Source organism: Battus philenor, unplaced genomic scaffold (genome assembly GCF_028537555.1).
Source record: "Battus philenor isolate CCGP_79_NKW_IND1 unplaced genomic scaffold, ilBatPhil1.0.hap1 SCAF_22, whole genome shotgun sequence".
NCBI classification, from domain to species: domain Eukaryota; kingdom Metazoa; phylum Arthropoda; class Insecta; order Lepidoptera; family Papilionidae; genus Battus; species Battus philenor.
The window spans coordinates 2,537,093-2,558,902 of NW_027181685.1; the positions used below are offsets into that span (position 1 = coordinate 2,537,093).

The following is a 21,810-nucleotide window of genomic DNA, read 5'->3' on the forward strand; positions in this document are numbered from 1 at the left end:
CTTTTGTAGCATTTATACTTAATAATAGGAATAATACATTTTTTGGTAATTTTCCCGTTAGTGGGGCACATGCAAAATACGTCAAATATATAATTCCCCCAAATTTAATACAATCATTTATGGAATGTTTAGGATAGCAAACTTAATTTTTATACTCTTTTAAAACACGATAGTTTCATTTTTCAAGTCTTAAAAGATAAAAAATAATTGCAAGTGATAGATGCAGTCTTTTTCCAATAGAAAGACACATTTGCAGAGTTTTTTTTTACGATCAGAATCGTTAGACTGAGTTACATTATAAAGAAATATTTATGGATTCTAAAAATTAGTTTTACCATATTAAAAGTTAAGCTTACTATAAATTTGGGGGAGGGGATTTCCCCCAATTTCTTACTAATTTAGTGACATTTGCGCCCGGCTAACGGTCAAATACCTCATTTCTCTGTTACATCCTCCATATATTTTCTAATTTGTCGGTGTGACTACATCTGAAATAAAAATACGCAATTATAATACATTCACTTTAAATATTTAATAGAATCAGGCGTTACCTCGCGGAAGTCCATCCTAAGTAAGAAAAGGACCGATATTTTGCCACTTCCGCATATGCAGTGGTAGTCATGCAACAAAGTGCACCGCCCGCCAGCCCGCTGATAAATGCGTATGCGGCAAACAATGCGAATTCAAAACTGCCACAGCCAAATTACTCAACACGTGTTTCACCCCTCCACGGGGCATCTTCAGGAGTTATGTTACATCGATTAGTGCCAAACACAGAGTCACTTTAATCTATGATTTATGGTATTGAGAGCATTCGGCTTAAACCTATAGCAATCAAGCTCAAAGTCTCCTTTGGGAAGTCAATAGAAGAGGTCAATGCTCCATATAATAGGAACAGCGGTCATCAATAATTTTAATTGTAACATAAACGAATCAAGAATTAAAAGTTCTACGAGTATATACAAAAGTAACCTTTTTAAAGTCATTGGAAGGCGCTGTATGGAAGCCGCTTCCAAACAGTCTTATTGAAAGTCTAATCTAGTCTTTGCCCAGCTGTGGACGTTATATAACTGGAATAATATATAGAAGTTTTATTTGAATTCATAATTATAATCTTCATAAAAAAGCATTAGGTATACGAGTGGTTTAATACTACCACTCACAAATACACGTATACAGGTTGATTGATATAAAAGCTTTATAAGTAAATGTATTATTCGTTACCAAAAATAAATCGATATCCAATCATTATTTATATTGAATTAATGTATAAAGTTGGGAGTTGTCACTGACCGGGCGTAGAGGGCGCGCATGCCGCGCAAAGGGGGGCGTGGCGCGGCGACGCTAGCGCCGGCAGCGGCGCGCGTCTGCACACACAGCGAGTGCACACGCAGCGCCCACAGCCCCAGCAGTGGTGCTGGGAACACAGAGCATATATTATAGTGCTACTGAAATCATTGTACCGCTTTAAGAAAGCGCGGTACCAAAAATCACATCCTTGTTATGATAGCCTCTGGAGTGATGATCATAGACCATCGGATGTCTTATATCTGACTGTGTAATTTCAAAAAAAATGTTTTTAGTAATTTTTTAACAAATAAAATTTTTGCATGATATACATTCTAATCAAGTTTTATATATATAAGAGCAAAATAAATAAAAAATGCACATTTTTTTACTCCCTCTGAATCTTCTTTTGGATATACATTCGTAAAATTCGTTCTTATTTGACCTTTACTTGGGAAAAGAAACCTAGTAACAATTATCTTTGTGTTCTAACATTTTCTGGCGCCACTTATGCGTTATGTAGCGTGTCTCTGTGGTAGTTCGTTTCTCCGAGTACTGCTCCCCTAGAGTATATCTCGGTGAGTTTCTTCTGCTGCATTTTTTATCGAATTTCAAGACGTTAAGGTTCCGGAGAAATCGTGATGGGCCATTTATGTGTCCGTAGTAAATATTGTGTATATCTTAAATATTATAAAATGAATTCCTGTTAATTAATCATTTCACAAACAACATTAAATAAAATTCTTTACGTGATTTAGTCAACAAAGATATATATAAGCGTTGGTTTCGTAATACTAAAATAAAGTTATACAACATTATCTCTTCTTCCGAAAGGCGGAAGTTGATTGGAATGGGACGGATGTCATATAAAAAGAGCATAAGATGCAACCTTGTGCAATGTGATATCTGAAGAAACTGGTATACAGGCTTCCTACTGAAAACTTTCCTCTTGGAAATATAAAGTGGAAGCCAATGTACAGCAATTAGACATCCTACAAGTAAAATAATGATGATGATGATGATGATACAGGCTCTATAACACACGGCAGACCCTTGAATACCATACCTTCCTACTGTAGTGATCCAGAGGAGTTGAGCAACTACACTCTGTGACATTCTTTATGCTCTTCCAGTCCAGCGCCACTGTGTTCACCTCTCCCTCCAGGGCCCCGAGGGTCGCGGGTATGGATTCCTCTGCCTTCTGTAAAATGTTATGTCTCATATGTACTTATACTAACTATATACTAACTTCAGAATAAAACTGTCCAAATAAAGAAATGGTATGTATGTATGAGCAGTATTAGTTTAGCGTTAGAAGACTGAGATTTTCGATAGCAGGTCGCGGGTTTCATTCCCGGAATATATAATCCCATATACATTCACACTTTGTGCACTGCTCACAAACCAGTTTCCAGGTGATGCACAACAACGACCTCTGCTTACCGTATTACCACACAATCGCCAACTCGCCTGCAAAACCTGGCGATTATTATATATTGCCCCTTATGCCTTACCGCCTATGCCTTACAGTAGGTGATTATAAAACATTAACATCATTACCTTATAAATTTTTTTAAACCACACATGAAACGACCACACAATATGCCTAGAGTAGAACGTTCAGAACAAGGAGGTTGAAGGTTGATGTTGAAACAAGGTGTCTCACTCCTCATTGGCAACCGGTTGATCAATGAGCCATGGTGAGGAATATTCTTGGGATGTTTCTTTCTGATCGAATCAGTAATAAGGAAATCAGTAAAGGAACAAAAGTAAAAAATAAAGTCCATAAAATTGGCAATATGAATGACCTTAAGAAAGGTAAGAAAGGCACTAATATATAGCTAATTCCGCTCACTCTGTGTTTGGCACTGGTCGGTGTAACATTACTCCTGAGGATGCCCCGTGGAGGGGTGAAACACGTGTTAAGTGAATTAACGGTGGTAGTTGTGTTTCGCATTGTTTCCCGCACGCGCATTTATCAGCGGGCTGGCGGGCGGTGCGCTTCATTGCACGACTACTGCTGCATAGCGGAAGTAGCTGTATATTAGTCCCTTTCTTACTTAGGATGGACTTTCGTAAAGTAACGCATGAATCTATTAGATACCTTAAGAAAAACACCACAGTACGGAACAACCTATAAGGAAAGAAGTTCTTAATAAGTTCACCAGAAGACAATGGATGGAAGCCGCTTCCATAACATCTTGTTACAAATCTATAGGGTGTCTTATGTATGTTATTATGTATGTTTCTTATATTCTTCTTTTTTGTAAGTGTCCACATTTCTCTGTTAATCATAGTATGTTTATAAATGTACAAATAAGTAAATTCCAAGTAATAATAATTTGTAATAAGCTACAAACTTACCTCAGTTATGAGGGGTATGTTATTAGGTTTGGAGGCGGTGGTGAAGGCTTCTTTAAGAGGATGGTCGTGGTTCGCGCACTCCAACTCCGAGAGGCCGCCACTAGACTCATACAATAGCCTAGAAAGACGATGTGCTATGTGAAAATATATTTAATGGAATCAGGCTTTACCTTGCGGTCCATCCTAAGTAAGAAAAGGACCAATATTTAGCCACTTCCGCACCTGCAGTGGTAGTCGTGCAACAAAGTGCACCGCCCACCAGCCCGCTGATAAATGCGTATGCGGCAAACAATGTGAATTACACAATACCACCGTTAAATCACTCAACACGTGTTTCACCCCTCCACGGGGTATCTTCAGGAGTTATGTTAGTGCCAAGTGTCCTTATACTTCCGTCATTCAGAACAATGCGGTAATCATTCTGACCAATGACGTGCCCGAAATACCCAGACACTGATAACAAAATATTAAGCGTTTATGAATAGCTGATTCTCGAAATGGGGAATTGTGCAAAATATTTGGAATTGCAAATTCAAATTTTGTTAAAAATTATAAATTCAACCAGCCGCTGCGACAAACTTCGAAATGACTTTTGTTAATACATGAAATGTATATTTATCATTATTATTTAATTTCATTATGATGTCCGATTTGTCCGAAACTATAGACTTCCTTCATTACGCTATTTATTATGTTTGAAACTATTTATTTTTGGATAGCGTATCCTAGAACATGAATTAACAACTATGCATTTGCCTCTTATATACATATATATATATACACACATATAAGATATATACATTTTTCTAGCACACATTAAGAAATATATACATATATATATATATATATATGCATATATTTCAATAATAATAATATATATATATATATATATATATATATATGTGTATATATATTATTATTGAATTATTTACAGTAAACACTTATGTGACAATCAAAAATATGTCCGAATTCTTTTTATTCATCATTTTTACAAATATCTATACAGTATTTTAAAGCTAAGCTTTATGACCTAGCTATTCTTTTGGGCTTTAATAAAAATTTCATAGTCTTGACTTGAGCCTTAATTTCATTTAAGAATACCTGCCTGCCTTTCAATGAGAAATCTATCACCCGATATGATGATGACAAGAAATTATGAATCTAAATTATACTCACTTGTTATCAATCTGCAAGCGCTCCGTTTTAGTTTCTATGTCCACGCTGTCAAGGTTCCCATTCTGGTAGTTGACTACAACTGTTTCTCTGTTTTCTGCTTTTCTACCTGATAGTAAGCTCTTGAACGTGGCTATTCTCTGCGGAAATATATACATCATATATATTGTTACAAGTAGGTATATATTATTGATTGTTAGGAATGGACATAATTTTAAATTTCCATAAAAGTGAACAATTGTATTAGAGAGACACAGTGTAATTAATATATAAAGATATATATTAGGGGGTCCGGAAAGTAATGTTGTTTCTGTCGACTTATTTTACAGAAAAACTGATTGATTTTTACTGCTCCGTCATTGATTTTGTATACTATATGGCAAAAGATTGTTGATAACGAAGGTGAATATATTGTTGATTACAAATATAAACTTGTTAAAAATGTAGTCGTGTGAATTTAAATTAAGAAAGCGACATTACTTTCCGGTCCCCCTAATAGATGTATTACAATATGAAATCAATGTGTGCAACTACAATTCCACTGAAAATTTATCTCATATCACTAGACTGGTGCCGTTTTTGCATAAACTTCATGTAACCCTTTCATTTGAGCTTGTTACAAATTATTCTACATAACGACTAAACCAAAAACACCACACAAATTCACCCCACCTTATCTAGAAATTTCTAAAATTTCCGAGAAACAACGAACCACAATTATTTTATTGTGTTAAGGAAATAATAAAGTTATTGAAGCGAGATACAGTTTATTTATGATTTCATGGTCTAAAATATATGAGATATATTTTAATTTTTTTTTTAAATTTAACACATTGAAAAATTTACTAAAAAATTGTCTTCCGTCTTTGCATAAATTTTATGTAAGTTTTTAATTTGAGAATGGCACAAATTGGCCGCATGCGCATTTATCAGCGGGCTGGCGGGCAGTGCACTTTGTTGCACGACTACCACTGCATGTGCGGAAGTGGCTAAATATTGGTCCTTTTCTTACAATTTGATTCATCACTCGGACAGTCACATAAAGAGTCTGCGTATAATTTATTGAAAGATTCTTCATTATGTTCCGTCATCGTTTTTTTATTTATTTTTAATTGTTAAATATTTTTACAAGAGATTTGGCGGCTTTTATAAGCTAGAGAAACAGCTTATATTATTATACTGACCAACAATTGCATTACATGGTCACCAACAAAGATAACAACAGTGATACAAAAAAACTAGCATCACGAATCTACTCGTGATCGGTCAACAATGCTTTAATATGTTAGCAATAAGGTGCATTTTACCTTTGACAGGTAGTTGATGTGATGGTCGAGTGCGGTGGCGTGTTCCACGGCTGCAGGCAGCAGGTCCCCCAAAGGCTCGCGCGGGTGCACGCCGCTCTCGTACCGGCAGTACATACCGCGCCAGAACCTGCCGCGAGACATACCCGAACATACAATGCGATTAAAATAAGAATAGGACCGGCCTAGCGCCATGTTGTGACGTCACAACGGGAACTTGGTATAGTGTGCAAAAAAAGCAATGTTAAAAAATAATACCAGTGGCTAAAGTCACTCGCTCGGTTACCTTCGAAGCAGTTTCCAAATGCTTAATGAAACTTCCAAATACATCACGCGATATATGAATATTGCCATCTGGCCCTGGTACAATTCTTGCTTGTTTTAACTGGTCCAACAACATAATGGCACGTTTTTTCTCTTCCTCGAAGTACTTATCAACATTGCTAATAATCTCTCGAGCTCGCCGATGTAAAACACTACCTCTTTTGCTCATTGTAGAACAAATTAAACAATCAACAAAAATAATTATTATTATTTTTTTATTTTATATATTTAATGCTGACCGTACTTATATGAGTGAAGTTAGCCGAGAGCCCGTCCTATTCTTATTTTAATCGCATTGTAAGTCTATTAATATTTCCTATTTTAACCCTTTTAGCGCCGGGCGAAAAAGATGTGCCTACGCATGCATGGTCGAATTTCACAGTTTCACTAGGGTTTCGGAAAATGAGCATAAAAACCTAAGGAGAAACAATATTTACACGATTCAAAACGCTATATATACTTTGGATGAAGTAGAAAACAAAACATGACCAATTTTTCCCTATTCATTTAATTTTATAAATAAAAAAGAAATAAATTTTCATAAAAATAGTAAAAAGTCTCTTACACAACGTATTTGCATATACAAAAATGCATCTTTTCATAAAAATTTTCTATGGACCAATTATTATGAAGTATATCTTGAAACGGTTCGATAAGAGCCCAAAGCCACAGCAAATAACGCGGCAGCTTGTATGTCGCTGGAGCGGCAACCGTCGGTGTTTATGTTAGATTTCGGTACCTCCATATTCGGTCGTCTTCCACAGAGTTAAAATGAAAACCTTTATATTTAATTCTCTCATAATTTAATTACATGATTTATAACGTATTACCAATTTATATTAAAATAAAGTTCTTCCGCAATGCTCTGGCACTTCTCGCCAGTGTAGCAGGAGCCGATATATCGGCTCCCGGCACTAAAAGGGTTAAGATTCTTTGGTAGCGGTCTGAATCCAACGTCCTCTGAACTTTACAAGGTCGTATCCACGTTGTGTGTAAATATCCTTCTTTGCACTTCTCTAGGTTGTAGACTGTACCTTAAATATTACTCTGATAACCAAGTAGAGTACGTAGAATCTAAACAAGAAGATAAAGGTAGAAAAGAACAAAAAAAATTAAAACCAATAGAATTATTTTTAGTCTGCGAGTTATGCCTTCGATCCCCTTATGGATCGAATTTCGTAAAATCTAACAACCATTTCTACCAAACTTCAAGTCTCTAAACCTTATGGTTCAAGAAAAATTGTTATGAGTCTGTACAAAGGTTGAAATCGCATATCGCCGCTCCCATTGAATAAAATTAAAAGTCTAAAAATGAAACTTTTCAGGAGAGACAAAAACAAAAAATTGGTATCTCAAAAACTTCGGCTACGATAGTAAATATTTATATTAACATAATTGTATCTATTCTTAGCATGCTCTAAATAGGACTAAAATTTTAACATATATCATCATTTAATCTTTTTATTCTTGTTTGTACTCTACTTTGTTTATTTAAAGAAAAGAAAAATTACATTGCCTATCTCCACCATTTTTAACCTGAAAAAATTGACAAGATGTATTTAACTCGTAGATAGCAAATATTTAAAAAATTAACGGCCATTATGATTTTATTCAATGAAGGCGCAGAGAAGGCGATATATGTATGTGTATATATAAACAAGTAATGATACAATTTAAGAGGAATTGTTAAGTACATATGTACCGGATATTTTGTGCGCTAAGGTCCGGCTTCAGTACGTCCGGATGTGCCTTTGGATTATACAGGGGGTTCTTGTACTCGTTCAGGTGGCTCGCCATGTAGCCCCACAGTGAGAATGTCCGTTCAGATAGCCTGCGATAAAAATATAATTATTAATTACTATATATTCAGCCATATCTATGGGTATAACATGTAAACAGATGAGTAAGGATTAAGAAAATAGTTGCTATGAAAAAAATTGCGTCTTTAGAACTACCTGAGAGGTTAAAAACTTAGTTGAACAACTGTTTCTAAAGTTTGAGAAGCTAAGAGTATATAATCAAAATTAAAAAAGTACTCTCAGAGAATAAAAATAAAAGAGATTATTAAAAGTAACAGGCTTTGAAAGCAACAAAATTAAAACACTTAGAACTGTAATATCCTTTTCCTATGCTCCAATACTTTTCGATTTTTCTTTTTCATGTTTTTACGTATTGTAATATTTAGTAAACGTACGTATGTTACAAATAATGTGTTATTATTTATTAAATTATACATGGCCTTACGTATGGCTCGCACGGCCCTTTATGAATATAATTTCATGAAAAAGGGTAAATATATTCATTCATTTTCAGAACAACGTTTAATATTTATTTGAAGCATATACCTACATAGTACAGAGATATTCTTATATATTTTTATATATACACCCTTTTTCTAGTAAAACCGTTCTGACTAGTGGGTTTATAATGAGAAATGATCTAACAAGGAGTAGCACAGGCTTTAGGGAAGGCTTGCGTCTTACAGATAACCAATCAAGGCATATCTTCATCACGTACATTTTTTATCACCATACATACACTCTCCTTTTTTGACAGATATTGAATGTTTTAAGGCATTTAAATCGTCTTTTTATTGTACTGTATTGGCAGTACAGCCTTGGGGCTTCAACTGTTGGTCAAAAGCCTCCCGGTTTGATACAACCTGCATCTAGAGTTTAAACGACTTTAACACGGTCATCCATTTTAGGACCTCTTCCATCTGTTCTACATGCCCTGTCCACTGCAACAATTAGCTGGACTATGTTGACTATATATTGCTATACCTGAGGTCCCTTCTGTCCTTCTCGCAGTTGCCAATGAAGGTACCGTACTGGCACGCGTGGGCGTGGTCGTGCAGCGTCAGTAGGAACCTCTCGTTGAACTGGAAGGCCTGGAGACCAAATATAAATTTGTTATAGCTGATCTATTGATATATCGAGTATGTGTCTTTATAATTTAGTGTAGTTTTTTGTCTACTTTAATTAATTCAATATTTTTTAAATACTAGCCCCCCGCGGAGACCTCCAAACACAGGATAGCCGGCGATAATGTGTACCACAGTCTGGTCTACTTCTCTTTTAACTCCTTGAGCTTAAGCCTGTGTAGATACTCAGAGGATCCCCCGCGTCCCATGAACATCTAGACCAGACACGTACTTTAACTTTTCTGTGTAGGTTGATACGGCGTCCGAAAAGAGTTTCCTCGTTGTGAATAAAATAATTATAATTGTACTAGCTGTTCCCGCAAACGTTGTTTTGCAAAAAAAAAGGTTTTAATTAACAAATAAAAATAAGGGTTGATCGTAGAGGGGTGAAAATTTAGGGTTGTATGTATTTTTGTATGCTGTATCATATTAAAATAAAAACCAAAAAAATTGTCTAAAAAATAAAAAAATAAATTTAGGGGTAGACCACCCTTATCACTTATGAAAAATAGATAGTAGCCGATTCTCAGACCTACTAAATACGCATATAAAATTTGGTAAAAATCAGTCAAGCCGTTTCAGAGGAGTTCAAGTTCGAACACCGTGACACGAGAATTTTATATATTAGATTGTGTGTAGACACTTCGGGAAAATATATGGCAACACTTTTAGCGGATGACCAGAGGTAAGTACAGTTTGGCCGAAGTTCCTACATGTGCAATGAGTACAAATTATTATCATATCTCAATTGAAATACCTGAGGAGCCTGCCGGAACAGCTGCCAGGTGCAGTCCAAGAGTTGAGTGAAGACAGGCGCCCGTTCACGCCCGTCGCACGCCACGTGACCGCAGCGAGCCGCGAACTTGTGCCCGAACGACAACCAGTCCTTTTCGATCAGCGCCTGCATCCAACACCACAATAATACGGTTATGTTAGTTTTATTAAAACATCAATACATTACTTTCTGTTGTAGATTCGTTCAAAAAGACACGAGACAAAGTGAATTAAGATTTTCAATAGAAAACCATTGTAAAGATTGAAAATAGGTTCCAGGGTTACGAAAATACTAGTTTTTGCAAAGAAAATTGAACAACATACACATTTAAGAAACAAAAACAATATAACTCTGCCAATAAATATATTGGAAAAATGTTTATCATTTTTGTAACCAGGAACAACACGTAAAAATTAATATAAATTTATTGTTCTCTTTTAAATAAACACAACACCCTACGTAATTAAAATTGAACTCTAAAACTAACAAAACCAAGTGAAAATAAAACCGTATTAGAATTCCGTTCATTTTTAGTCAGCAAAGCAATCGCCGAGTTTTGTTGGAGTGGCGCAATTAGAAACAAAAGTGTTGCCATCTTTTAGAAAAAATGGGGAAAATAAAAAAAAATTATAGATTCAAACTCAGAACAACGCAACCTCAATAATCTTACGATAACAGTAAAAATTAGTACAACACCCTGCGACAAATATTTCACATCGACCTTTGGAAAGAGACAATCGGCTTATTTCGGCTTCAAAGAGCGATATCTCTATCGCACGACTGACAAAACGTCACATAAGTAATATGGGACAGAGATAATGCTCTATAAAGCCGAAATTAGCTAATTGTCTCTTTCCAAAAGTCAATGTGCAATGTTTATCGCCGGGTACCGTACTAATTAAGCAGCGTGCAACAAAAAATGCTAAACAAAATGACGCAAAGCGAGGTATTGGTGTATTGATGTGATATGATGATTGATGCATTGAGATTGAGTTCTACAAGATTTCCATCTTTACATTTAAAGCTGCGATATAAATATTACATTTTTGTCGCTACCACTTATAGTTGAGGGAAAAGAGTGGCCTTGTGGCCATTTTCCACCACGAGGACAAATCAGGTTGCAATCCAAGGTCACCAGCTCGAAGAATTGTTCGTTTGAAGATTCTCGAGTCATGACAACGAGCTGGTAAATGCGGAGGGTACTCCGCCCCCACAAAGGGCAAGACCAGGTCTATGTCTTATACAGAGCATCTATCTAACATGAAAATGATGATGAAATATTATTTAATGGAATCAGGCGTTACCTTGCGGAAGTCCATCCTAAGTAAGAAAAGGACAAATATTTAGCCACTTCCGCACATGCAGTGGTAGTCGTGCAACAAAGTGAACCCAGCCAGCCCGCTGATAAATGCGTATGCGGCAAACAATGCGAATCACACAACGAAATGAAATCACACACGATGAAATATTACTTCGATGGTTGATTACCTGATATCCGTTGATGGTGCGGTAATGGGGCTCCAGGCAGAGTGCAGCGAGCGAGCAGACCTGGGCGGTGCGATCCCAGCCGTCGCTGCAGTGCACGCACACACTCACACCGCTCTCCAATGCGCACGCGATCCACCACGACGTGTCCAATATAGACCTCAAACACACACACAAATACTGATAACGTATGACGTCACACCTAATCTATATTCTCATTATAAACTAGTGGGTGATTTATGTACCTTGGGGCAGACCTGGGACCATTATATTTTTGCAATCTGTATTTGTACCACATCCGAAAACTAAACAGGGTAATTGGTTATAGATTTGAGCAGGGGTCGGCAACCTTTTTTGTTGGAAGAGCCAAAAATTACAATTTAAAAAAATTAAAAGTTTTTTTTAGAGCCACAAAATTTTTTTCTTGCCAACAATAGATATAACATATATACTTCTGACATACTGACGTCAGTGACAACGGGTTTAAAGATAGAAATGGTGCCCAATCCTCTTTAGTTGATTCAGAACAATTTTTGAATGTTTTTTTTTCTTTTTTGTGAATTAAAAAATATTTTCGTGTGGAAAGTAAAGAGCCGCAGTTTCACATCCAAATAGCCGCATGAGGTTCGACAGAAGCAGGGCTAGGGTATAAATATATATCCCTTTAAAAAGGTAAACACAATATAATCATCCTGTATAAATTAAAACAGCATTTTTTAACATTTATCAAAGAAATTAATTACACCTAAAAAGTTGTGTTACTTTAAATTAGTGAGAACGTCTTGTAAGTTAAGCCGAAAGATGTCCAATCATGTTCTCAGTATAACAATTTATCCTTAACAACTGTTTAAGGTAGCTTTAAGTTTAGTAAGAAACTAAATCTTTGCCATTCCACTTCACCACCATTACAATACTTGACAACAATTTTTATGGTGTCTCAATGATTAGGTAGGAAAGGTAGGAAAAGGTGGCATAGTGTGATGAAGAAGAATACTCTGTGACAAAAGGACCATGACCTTCAAAATGGAACACTATATGAAGAGTCAATAGCAAATTTGGTCCGACCAACAGGAACTACGCTCTTTCGAATGTTTGCCTAAGATTTTTCCAATCAACATAAGATATTTGCGATTTTGTCTGAAAAGTCTAGAGTAGAAGTTTTAATTTATTAATTTATTCACTTCTTTTACATTTTGAGTAATGGCGGACTTAATGCCTTATGTGTATAAATGTAATACAAAACAAATATACTATAAAACACACACATATATAAAACTGCTCTCGCGGCGACTCGTTTATACCCCCACCCTGCCGCGCATTCCTAAGGCGCGGTACAACAGTTGCGGTAGCCCTATAATTGTATCCGTATCCTATAATCATAAAAGCTAGTAGGCTGCCTCTGTTCTTACATTTAACTACATATATATGCAAGTGTAAATTTACATAGCTAGTAACTCACTTAATGTGCTTCAACCAACCAGAAGATTCTAGACCGTTCAAGAAGGACGACATGGATGGCGTACTTTGTTCACATGCTGAAACAAAAAGCAATGAGTTTTAATATTAAATACATATAAAACCCTTTTAAAACATGATAGTGTGATTTTTTATGTCATGGGGTAAGATTTATTTACAAAATAAAAACTTTTTTTCGATTGATTTGTGCCGAGCAATTCTTCGAGATATGTAATGAGTAAGTGTCTTGGCGGATCTCATTTTTGATTCTATCTAGCAGCGTAACATACCCCCTTCCATCACTCCCTGGGTGACCTTGAGCCTTTTTATGAAGCCCGTTGTAAGTGCCACGTCTCGAAGCCGTATGTCATCACCGCTAACACATATTGGTCAAAGACCTTCAGATTGCTGATTTAATATATTGATAAAATTGTATTTATTAACGTACGCCATCATCACTTTGGGACGAGTTTTTTGAGTGATTTTCTCAGACTAGGTTGCGTCTGGAACCCATGTAGCTTTAAGTTCAAGAATGCCACTATGAGGGAGCTGAATCTAATTCTAGTTACTATCAGAATGGACTCTTAACGCATTCTTTTCATGACGAAATAAAAGATCACTGTTAATGATGATAATTGGATAAATTGGACTAAAAAGTTAATATGGAGAAGCATTTACTTTCTACAAGCTTCTGTAGGCTCTTCCTCATGACGTGAATGTTGCCGATGCCCATGAACTGGAACTTTATGTTCTCGTAGAAGGCTTCGTTCTCGTAACCTTTGCCGGCTGCGCGGTTCACCATTGCGTTGATCTGAAATTTTGTTTTAAATAAACCATTATTTATATAATTTAACGATTTTAAAATAATACAATATATCTACTATAGTGTTTTACTTATGTTACACTAATATATTTTTACAGCTTCTTTCATTCATACGAAGTCATTCGCACGTAGTAAAGCGCTCTACCCGAGTAGAGCTGTGTAGTGTTGATGATGTGTATGCGGCTTGGGACGGCTGCGTGGACCACAGGCGAGTCAAGGAGGGATCCGGATCCAACCTCAGTTCGCCCACGCTGTTCGCGGTTAGGGAGCGGGCGGTTGCCCCCTAAAAACGAGTGTTGTGGTATTATTTAACTCTTATCGAACGCCACGTTTCGTATGCTTAGTTTTCACCAGGTTGTAGTTGTTTTTAATAAATATGAAAAAAGGTTTTTTTTTATTCATTTCAATTTAACAATTTTCTTAAAAAAATATTTATTTTCTGTAAAAATAATACATTTATTTATATGTTTTTAATGTGTAGTATTTTGAAACAATCTCCAACATGAGGGAATGGTTTTCATTTTCACGTTTCACAATAATAGTGTTGTTTTCTTTTCTCCAGGCTACTTACGATTAACATATACTCATTAGTCGTTATGTTTTTCTATACTATCAGGTTGTAAGATATGTAGTTTCCTATCCAATCTCCCCTCATTATCTGGTGTTGGAGATACCATTAAAATTAATAAATTTTATTTTTTATCAAAAAAATAATTCAATTCAAACACTTGAAAAATTACTGATATGCTGCATAAGGTAAATGCTTTGTTGGTAATGATAAACTGAAAAGCTAGTCGTATACGCATTCAATAGGCAGCAAGTTTCAACATGATCCAACTTGTCACCTCACACGTGGCATACGACCGCTGTAGAAACCTACCGTTGTCACGTCAGAGGTGACTTGCGACCGATAAGGGTTAATACCTACAATACAAACGAATTCTTTCAACAGATAGTCCTTCAACAGAGATCTCCTCTTAACTCTTTGTTTCTCATTCCTCTCTGTTCCTATACTCTCGTCTATCGATACGCCCCCCACCAGGTGGACTGACGTCATAGTTAAGATCGCGAGAAGTAGCCGGACAGGCAGCGTGAAGATCTTTAAGAGAGGTCTATACCTTGCAGCGGGCGTTCATCAGAAAAGAAGAAAAAGTACACTTACTCTTGGTCTTGTATCCACCACATACATATAACCGCAATTAGGATTTGCCCGTCGTATCAGATCAAGCATCTGTTCGTCCTCCATACATCTGAAAATAGATATACATACATTAGCATCATTTCAGCCACAGGAGAAGAAGAAGTTCACAGCTGGACATAGGCCGCTCCATAAATTAACATTAGTACCGGTTGAAAGCGATCTTCATCTAATATCTTAAGATGACCCTGACAAAGTCATCCATCTTACTATATTTTGAATATACTCAAAGACAAAAAAAGTTGATTTTTATCAACTCTTATCATGCTTTTAATCAACTCTTATCATTACACGGATTCACCATACCATTCCTACAACGCGATAGACATAGCATCTGTCTATCGCGTTGTAGGATAAGGTTTAACTATGATTCTCGGGGCTGATGACCCAATCAGATTTACATTTCGTCCTGCTTGACGTGTATTAGCGATTATTTTCACCGATTAGACTCCTCTCTCTACTTTAACAAATTTTAAATGATTGCACCAATGTTTCTTTGTCTTTTCAATAATGACCTAATTGTCGCTCTTGACAAGCCTTAAATCTTTAAGCGGGATATAGAAATTTCTCTTTTATAAGCTCTCGCTAATAAAATGGTAGAGGAAAAATGAAAGTAATTGGGAAGGACGAAAGAAAAAAGTGACAAAAAAGATAAATGTAAAAATATTGAAAAATATATCTTTTTTCCAAAAATAAGGTTCATAATAACGTGGACCATATAAGAAAGAAACTCTCGCCCCTACCTCAACCGCAACCAAATTCACTTTAAATTAATTCCTATTTATTTCGTTAACTAAGTTTTTACACTTGTTCTCCAAAGTTGTATGTTATAGAATGACATCGTAACCATTAACACAATTAAGACACACCTCTGTAACAAACATAGGCAAAGATTTCTTTCAATAAATGTTATGAAATTTTTCATTACAGGTGTTACAAAGTTAAGTCTCTTCTATTTAGAACCTAGCTACACAAAAACCATGACATAAATAGCTACATGAATTATTAGCTTGCTAACGAAAGCTAATTGATGACGTCACTGACCCAGGGTTTTTTTCTCTTCAATAGGCCCCCGTTTTTGAGGGTCTCAGGGGTTCAAAATCAAAATGACTCGAGGCAACTGCCCCTGTTTTGTGTGGGAGTCATTTTAACCTGAAACTGTAACGTCCCTGACATTAAACATTTTCTATACAATTTTTTTAATCTTTCTTCTTTCTTATTTAACAATTATTTTTCTCTTTCCTTGTATCACATTTTCTTTCATTCATTCCTTTCTAACATTCTTTCACACATCACCTTTTTTCTCTCACACAGGCCTAAGATTGAACATTACAACTCAAGTTTTGTAAGTTACCTTGCAGAGAAACCGCTCAAGGGCTGACTGCAGCGAGCTATTGCAGCCTTGTTGTGATGCAGGTAAGCCAGAACAGGCAGACGGCCGCGTGATCTGAAGCTGGCACTGCCCAGCAATATGGCGGTCGACGCACGAGCAGGTACATAGATCTCGCTCGGGTACGTATCACACAGCTGTAAGTATAATACCACAAATTAAATCTTTTAAATCAACAGTACTTTAATATGTCAATTTGATTCTAACACATCTTTAGATGATACAGTAATACCCCGCTTTACGCGAGGGATACGTTCCAAAAAAAATCGCGTTAACTGAAATTCGCGTATAACGAGGTTTATGATTAAACATAGTCAAAAATTATTACAAAAAAATACAAATCATTTTAATCAATCACTTTAATTCTAGGAACACTTTATGCAACACATACTCTTATTTTTTACGGAAAAATACATCTATTGTCTTTTGGGTAACGTTTTGTTTACGTTCTTGTAAAATACGTTCATAACACCCAACACTGTTTTTAATTGTTTGACAGATAGTCAAGACAACATAGAGAAGTTGATGACTACATTATTTTTATATGCACTCTTTCGCGTAATTCGAGGCATTTGAGCGCGAAATTTGCAATTCGCGTTATAGTGAAACCGCGTATAACGGGGTCGCGTAAAGCGGGGTATAGGGGCAGTAATACATATTTAAAATAAAAATATCGTACAGTACTCGGCGATAAATATTACACATAGACCTTTGGAAAGAGACAATCAGCTAATTTCGGCTTCGTAGAGCGTTATCTCTGTCGCACGAAATACAAACAGTCCGGTATCTATTAGGAGTTGTTGAAACAAGTATCATTTGCACCTTTTGATAATTATTTTTATTTTTTGTATAAAATACACAAATTTTTCTATAAGTAGTGACTTTAGGTTGGGTTAATTATTTAGGAAAATTATAACTGTACATAAAAAAACGTATTGTTTAAAAGAGATATTGTAATAAAAATATACAAATAATTATCAAAAGATGCAAATGATACTTGTTTTAACAGCTCCTAATAGACATCGAACTGTTTGTATTTCGTGCGACAGAGACAACGCTCTACAAAGCCTAAATTAGCCGATTGTCTCTTTCCAAAGGTCGATGTGCGATATTTTTCGCCGGGTACTGTACTTAAGATGTGTAAGTCATTTACATTGTAGTAACTCTTGGCACACAAAAGTTCTTTCAAATTTTTTTATATACATTAAAAACTTTTTGAACCTTATCAGGGATGCTATTGTAAAAGAAAAATCCTATAAAATATTTGCAAACTCGATGGAGTAGCCAGGCAACAGTAACAGATAAAGCCGAGCTGTTGTTATGGACGCCCTTGTGTCAAAATAGTGGTTATATCGACAAGGGACAATCAAAGTCGGGGTCCCGTCATGGGGACTCGTGAGAACAGTGACTCCATGGAGAGCTTACTTAATAAATCTAATAATTCCCTGGCCTCCCAATCGGGTACAATAGCAGCATGTGGCGGTCCAAGCACAAGCTCTCCCAGAGTTCACGAGTTTCGATAATGAGGTCCTAAGTCAGGTCCACCTTTTACCTGAAGAACCTGCAAATTCCATTTGTACAATAGTGAAAATCTGGTCGAAAAAATCTTAGAAGTAAGTAGGTAAGCTTCCGTGAACAAAACTTATTTTTGCTTCTGTTACACTTCCTGTTCGTCATTGGACTATAGTCATAATTATACTACGACATAACTAGATAATATAGCATTTTGAGATACATACCTCATAATCTTTATTTGCGTTGCACAGTACCCATTGTTCGTTTGGTACGTTCATCCTCTGGTACTCGGTCTGTATATCAAAGAAGTTCCATCCTGCTGACTTGGGCAGGTCGTCGGGCGTCGACTTGTAGTGGAAGCAGTACAGCTCTTCGATGTGCACTGGTGACAAGAATTATAGTACATCAGTAAAAGACCATGACCATGGCTTAACGAAGATTGGAATAGCGACTTAGAAATAAAGACGCGAATTGAAATTGCACGTGGCGCTTTCAACGCGATGAAGAAAATGCTATGTAGTCGCAGCATCAACATCAAGCTGCGAACCCGTTTGCTTCACTGTTACATCTGGCCTATTATACTGTACGAATGTGAGGCCTGGACCATAAAGGAAGACCTTCGTAAGCGTATAGACGCTTTCGAAATGTGGACATATGGACGCATGCTGTCCATAAGCTGGACTCAGAAGGTGACCAACGTCGAAGTTCTGAAACGAATCGGCCATATACGCGCACTAATGCTCACAGTAAAACGAAGGAAAATCGCTTACTTGGGACACGTTCTTCGACACCAACGATACAATCTCCTTCAACTTATCATGATGGGAAAGGTCGCTGGTAAAAGGAAGGTTGGTAGGAGAAAGAAGTCGTGGCTTCGTAACATTAGAGAGTGGTCCGGAATCGCCAGCGCTGCTGAGCTATTACGCAGAACCAAAAATAAGGAAGAGAGCAGGAAGCTGATAGCCAACCTCCACTAGTTGGAGAGACACTTCAAAAAGAAAAAGAAGAAGTAAAAGACCATTATGTTCTATATTATATAAAATCATCATCAACGTCATATTAGCATATAGATGCCCTTTGCAAGGTATAAACCTCCCTCAAAGACCGCCATGATATCCGGTCTTCCGCTGCTTACTTTCAGCAGTTCAGTTCACCTAATGGGGGACTTACCCCGCGTGTATCAACTCGTGGTCGCCAGAACCTTTCTGGTCGTTCATGATATTTTTTCTTCTGATAAAGAAATAGTAATAATAATCTTTATAAGATTTAAAAACATATATGAGAGAAATATTTACAATCGTTAAGAACTATTTAAATATTATTAAATCAAAAACAGCACAAATAAAGCAGTATTAGTGCCTCCAAGCTTATGATTTCATTGTGGCGTACATTAGAAGGGTAGACGGTAAAATAGTTTTTATATACAAATCCAACGACGCACATATATTCAAATATATTGTTTATAGAAAATTAAGCTAATAACAAAGTATCAGAATTATAACAAAAATCATACTGTTTACTTAGGAAGAAATAGTTGATAGACGGTTACGAGAAGAGATCCACATCTTAAACTTACTGTACTATATACAGGATGATTAACAATAGTTGTGAAGGCTTTAAATAGATGAATGTATAGCTCGTATGTTAACAAAATGCTTTAAAGCCATAACAATTATCACCAGTCACCATGTATAGTTATTACATGACAAGACAATAGACTCCATATGTAATAAATTTAGGCGTTACTTTGCTGAAGTCTATCTTAAGTAAGAAAAGGACTAATATATAGCTAGTTCCGCTATGCAGCAGTAGTCGTGCAATAAAGTACACCGCCCGCCAGCCCGTTGACAAATGCGCATGCGGCAAACAATACGAATTACACAACTTGGTAGTTGTGTATTTTGCATTGTTTGCCGCACAACGGTGGTCTGTTAAATCATTCAACACGTGTTTCATCCCTCCACAGGACTTCATGTTTCTTCTTACCTGGTTGACTGAGCCTCAATAGTGTCTGATGCATTTCGTGACAATCCCGCTCTCGTGGTATAACGAAGAATACAGACTGGAAGGTTTTGGTGCGCACCACTAGTGGGGAGCCGGTGGTAGTGATCGGCAACCGCTCAACCGTCGATATGTGCATCAGGAGTATCTAGTAACAGATAATAAATCGTCTATCAGATACGACTGGCAGTTGTTTTTCTATGTATTATCAATTCATCATGATTTCAGCCGCTAGACGTCCAAAGCTGAACATAGGCTTCCAGCGTCTTCGATGACTTTAACAAGGTTGGACATCCCACGCTGCGCCTGCCGATTCGTGGTCTCCACCTCAAAATATTAAGGCTCCAACAGCCATTTGTTATGTGTTTTTTTCTTAATTTTTCAAAGTTATTATCATCATCATTTTAGCACCCTATAGATTTCTAAAAGGACAAGATGAAAACAGCGAGTTTATGTGAATTGATGACATATTCAACATAATGCAAGCAGCACCAATACTATTTAATTAACCCTTAATAGCCTAGAGTTTCAATTTTGATACCAATCTTTTAAACCGAATGCTCACATTACTATTAGTTTTTTTAATAGGTTGGCTGTACGAATTTTGCTGTTGTATAATATTCTTTCAAACGAAATTTTAAAAAAAAATCTATTTTTCCCTTCATCTAGACCCACAAGCAAACACAGTAATATAAAAAAAATCACTTTCGTAAATCAGGCTACTAAGGGTTAAAATTATAAAACTATTTACATATTGCGGTTAAAAAAATAACGATTTCTTACGGCCTTTTCTTATAATGTTTGTGACGGTTTTAAATGCGATGTCATATAATTCACACAGAATCGAACCCACGACTTATAATCCGATGTCAAATTATTCTACACTTGGTATTATGTATAATTCAATTTTGGTATCATACCCAAGTCTCCTTCCGCATTTCATGATCGACGAAAATTAGGTGAGTGGTCGCGAAGTACAAGGTGCCTTTGGATGGATTCCTGATGTTGTACTTGTCCAAGAGCTGCACATTCTCCAACTGTAAACACAAAAAACGACTGGTAAATATATGTCGGCGTATTTGTCGGATGAATGTTACTTGCCGATTTAGGTTTTGGGCAGCTTCATCGAAATTTAGTCCGCGGACTAAAAAATTAACGCTAAGTGATGATATTCCAGTTAGATTAAAAAAACGTACGCAGGAAGAGTGACTATACCCATGTATAGTGTATAGTGTAGTGAATGAGGTGTAGTGTATTTGTGAGAAGCGAGGACTACTCGGCGGTCGAGAGCGACACAGGGCTCTCCGGACCGCCCTAGTTTGAAGGCGGGCGGGCCGCCCTGTCATCAGTGTAAGCATGATGAATGTTTCATGCACCGTGTCCGAAGGTAGCACGACGTAAGGCTGCAGTGCGTTAAGTGTAAAAGGACATCATTAGAAACACGGTACGGCAAACTCCGGTCGAGACAAAGAACAAGATACGCTCATCGTGAATCCTTACAAGAAATAGATTATCCTTGTATACTATGTCATACAAAACTAAAAAGAAAATAAAAAAGACACGGCTCGCAGAGAGGCAAGCACGGCATATGCGGCGTTGCCGTATGGTTATGCCGCCATTTGTGTCAACAAGCTCCCACAGTGATTCATACATTATTAACAGAGCCTATATACGACATATTAACCATCTATTTTCACGACGATTAAACGTGATTGTACAAACCTTACGCTATTATTCGAATAAAAGATATTCAGGACCTTTGTTCTAAGTTTATAGTCACCAAAACTACTTGC

At 36.6% G+C, this 21,810-nt stretch overlaps 1 protein-coding gene across 1 annotated transcript in view; it reads right to left on the minus strand.

The window, feature by feature from the left end:
• Positions 1-334: 334 nt before the first annotated feature.
• Mtmr6 (Myotubularin related protein 6) overlaps positions 335-21,810 on the minus strand; it is an 82,110-nt gene continuing 60,634 nt past the window's right edge. The window contains exons 2-18 of the mRNA XM_068766907.1: positions 20,938-21,054; positions 20,003-20,165; positions 18,241-18,398; positions 16,466-16,638; positions 15,076-15,163; positions 13,769-13,901; positions 13,095-13,170; positions 11,639-11,795; positions 10,133-10,276; positions 9,236-9,342; positions 8,155-8,283; positions 6,132-6,258; positions 4,828-4,964; positions 3,652-3,769; positions 2,354-2,488; positions 1,294-1,417; positions 335-488 (exon numbers count right to left, since the gene is read on the minus strand). Of these exons, the coding sequence (XP_068623008.1) occupies positions 466-488; positions 1,294-1,417; positions 2,354-2,488; positions 3,652-3,769; positions 4,828-4,964; positions 6,132-6,258; positions 8,155-8,283; positions 9,236-9,342; positions 10,133-10,276; positions 11,639-11,795; positions 13,095-13,170; positions 13,769-13,901; positions 15,076-15,163; positions 16,466-16,638; positions 18,241-18,398; positions 20,003-20,165; positions 20,938-21,054 (2,109 nt within the window). The 3' untranslated portion in view covers positions 335-465. The remainder of the gene's footprint in view (positions 489-1,293; positions 1,418-2,353; positions 2,489-3,651; positions 3,770-4,827; positions 4,965-6,131; positions 6,259-8,154; positions 8,284-9,235; positions 9,343-10,132; positions 10,277-11,638; positions 11,796-13,094; positions 13,171-13,768; positions 13,902-15,075; positions 15,164-16,465; positions 16,639-18,240; positions 18,399-20,002; positions 20,166-20,937; positions 21,055-21,810) is intronic.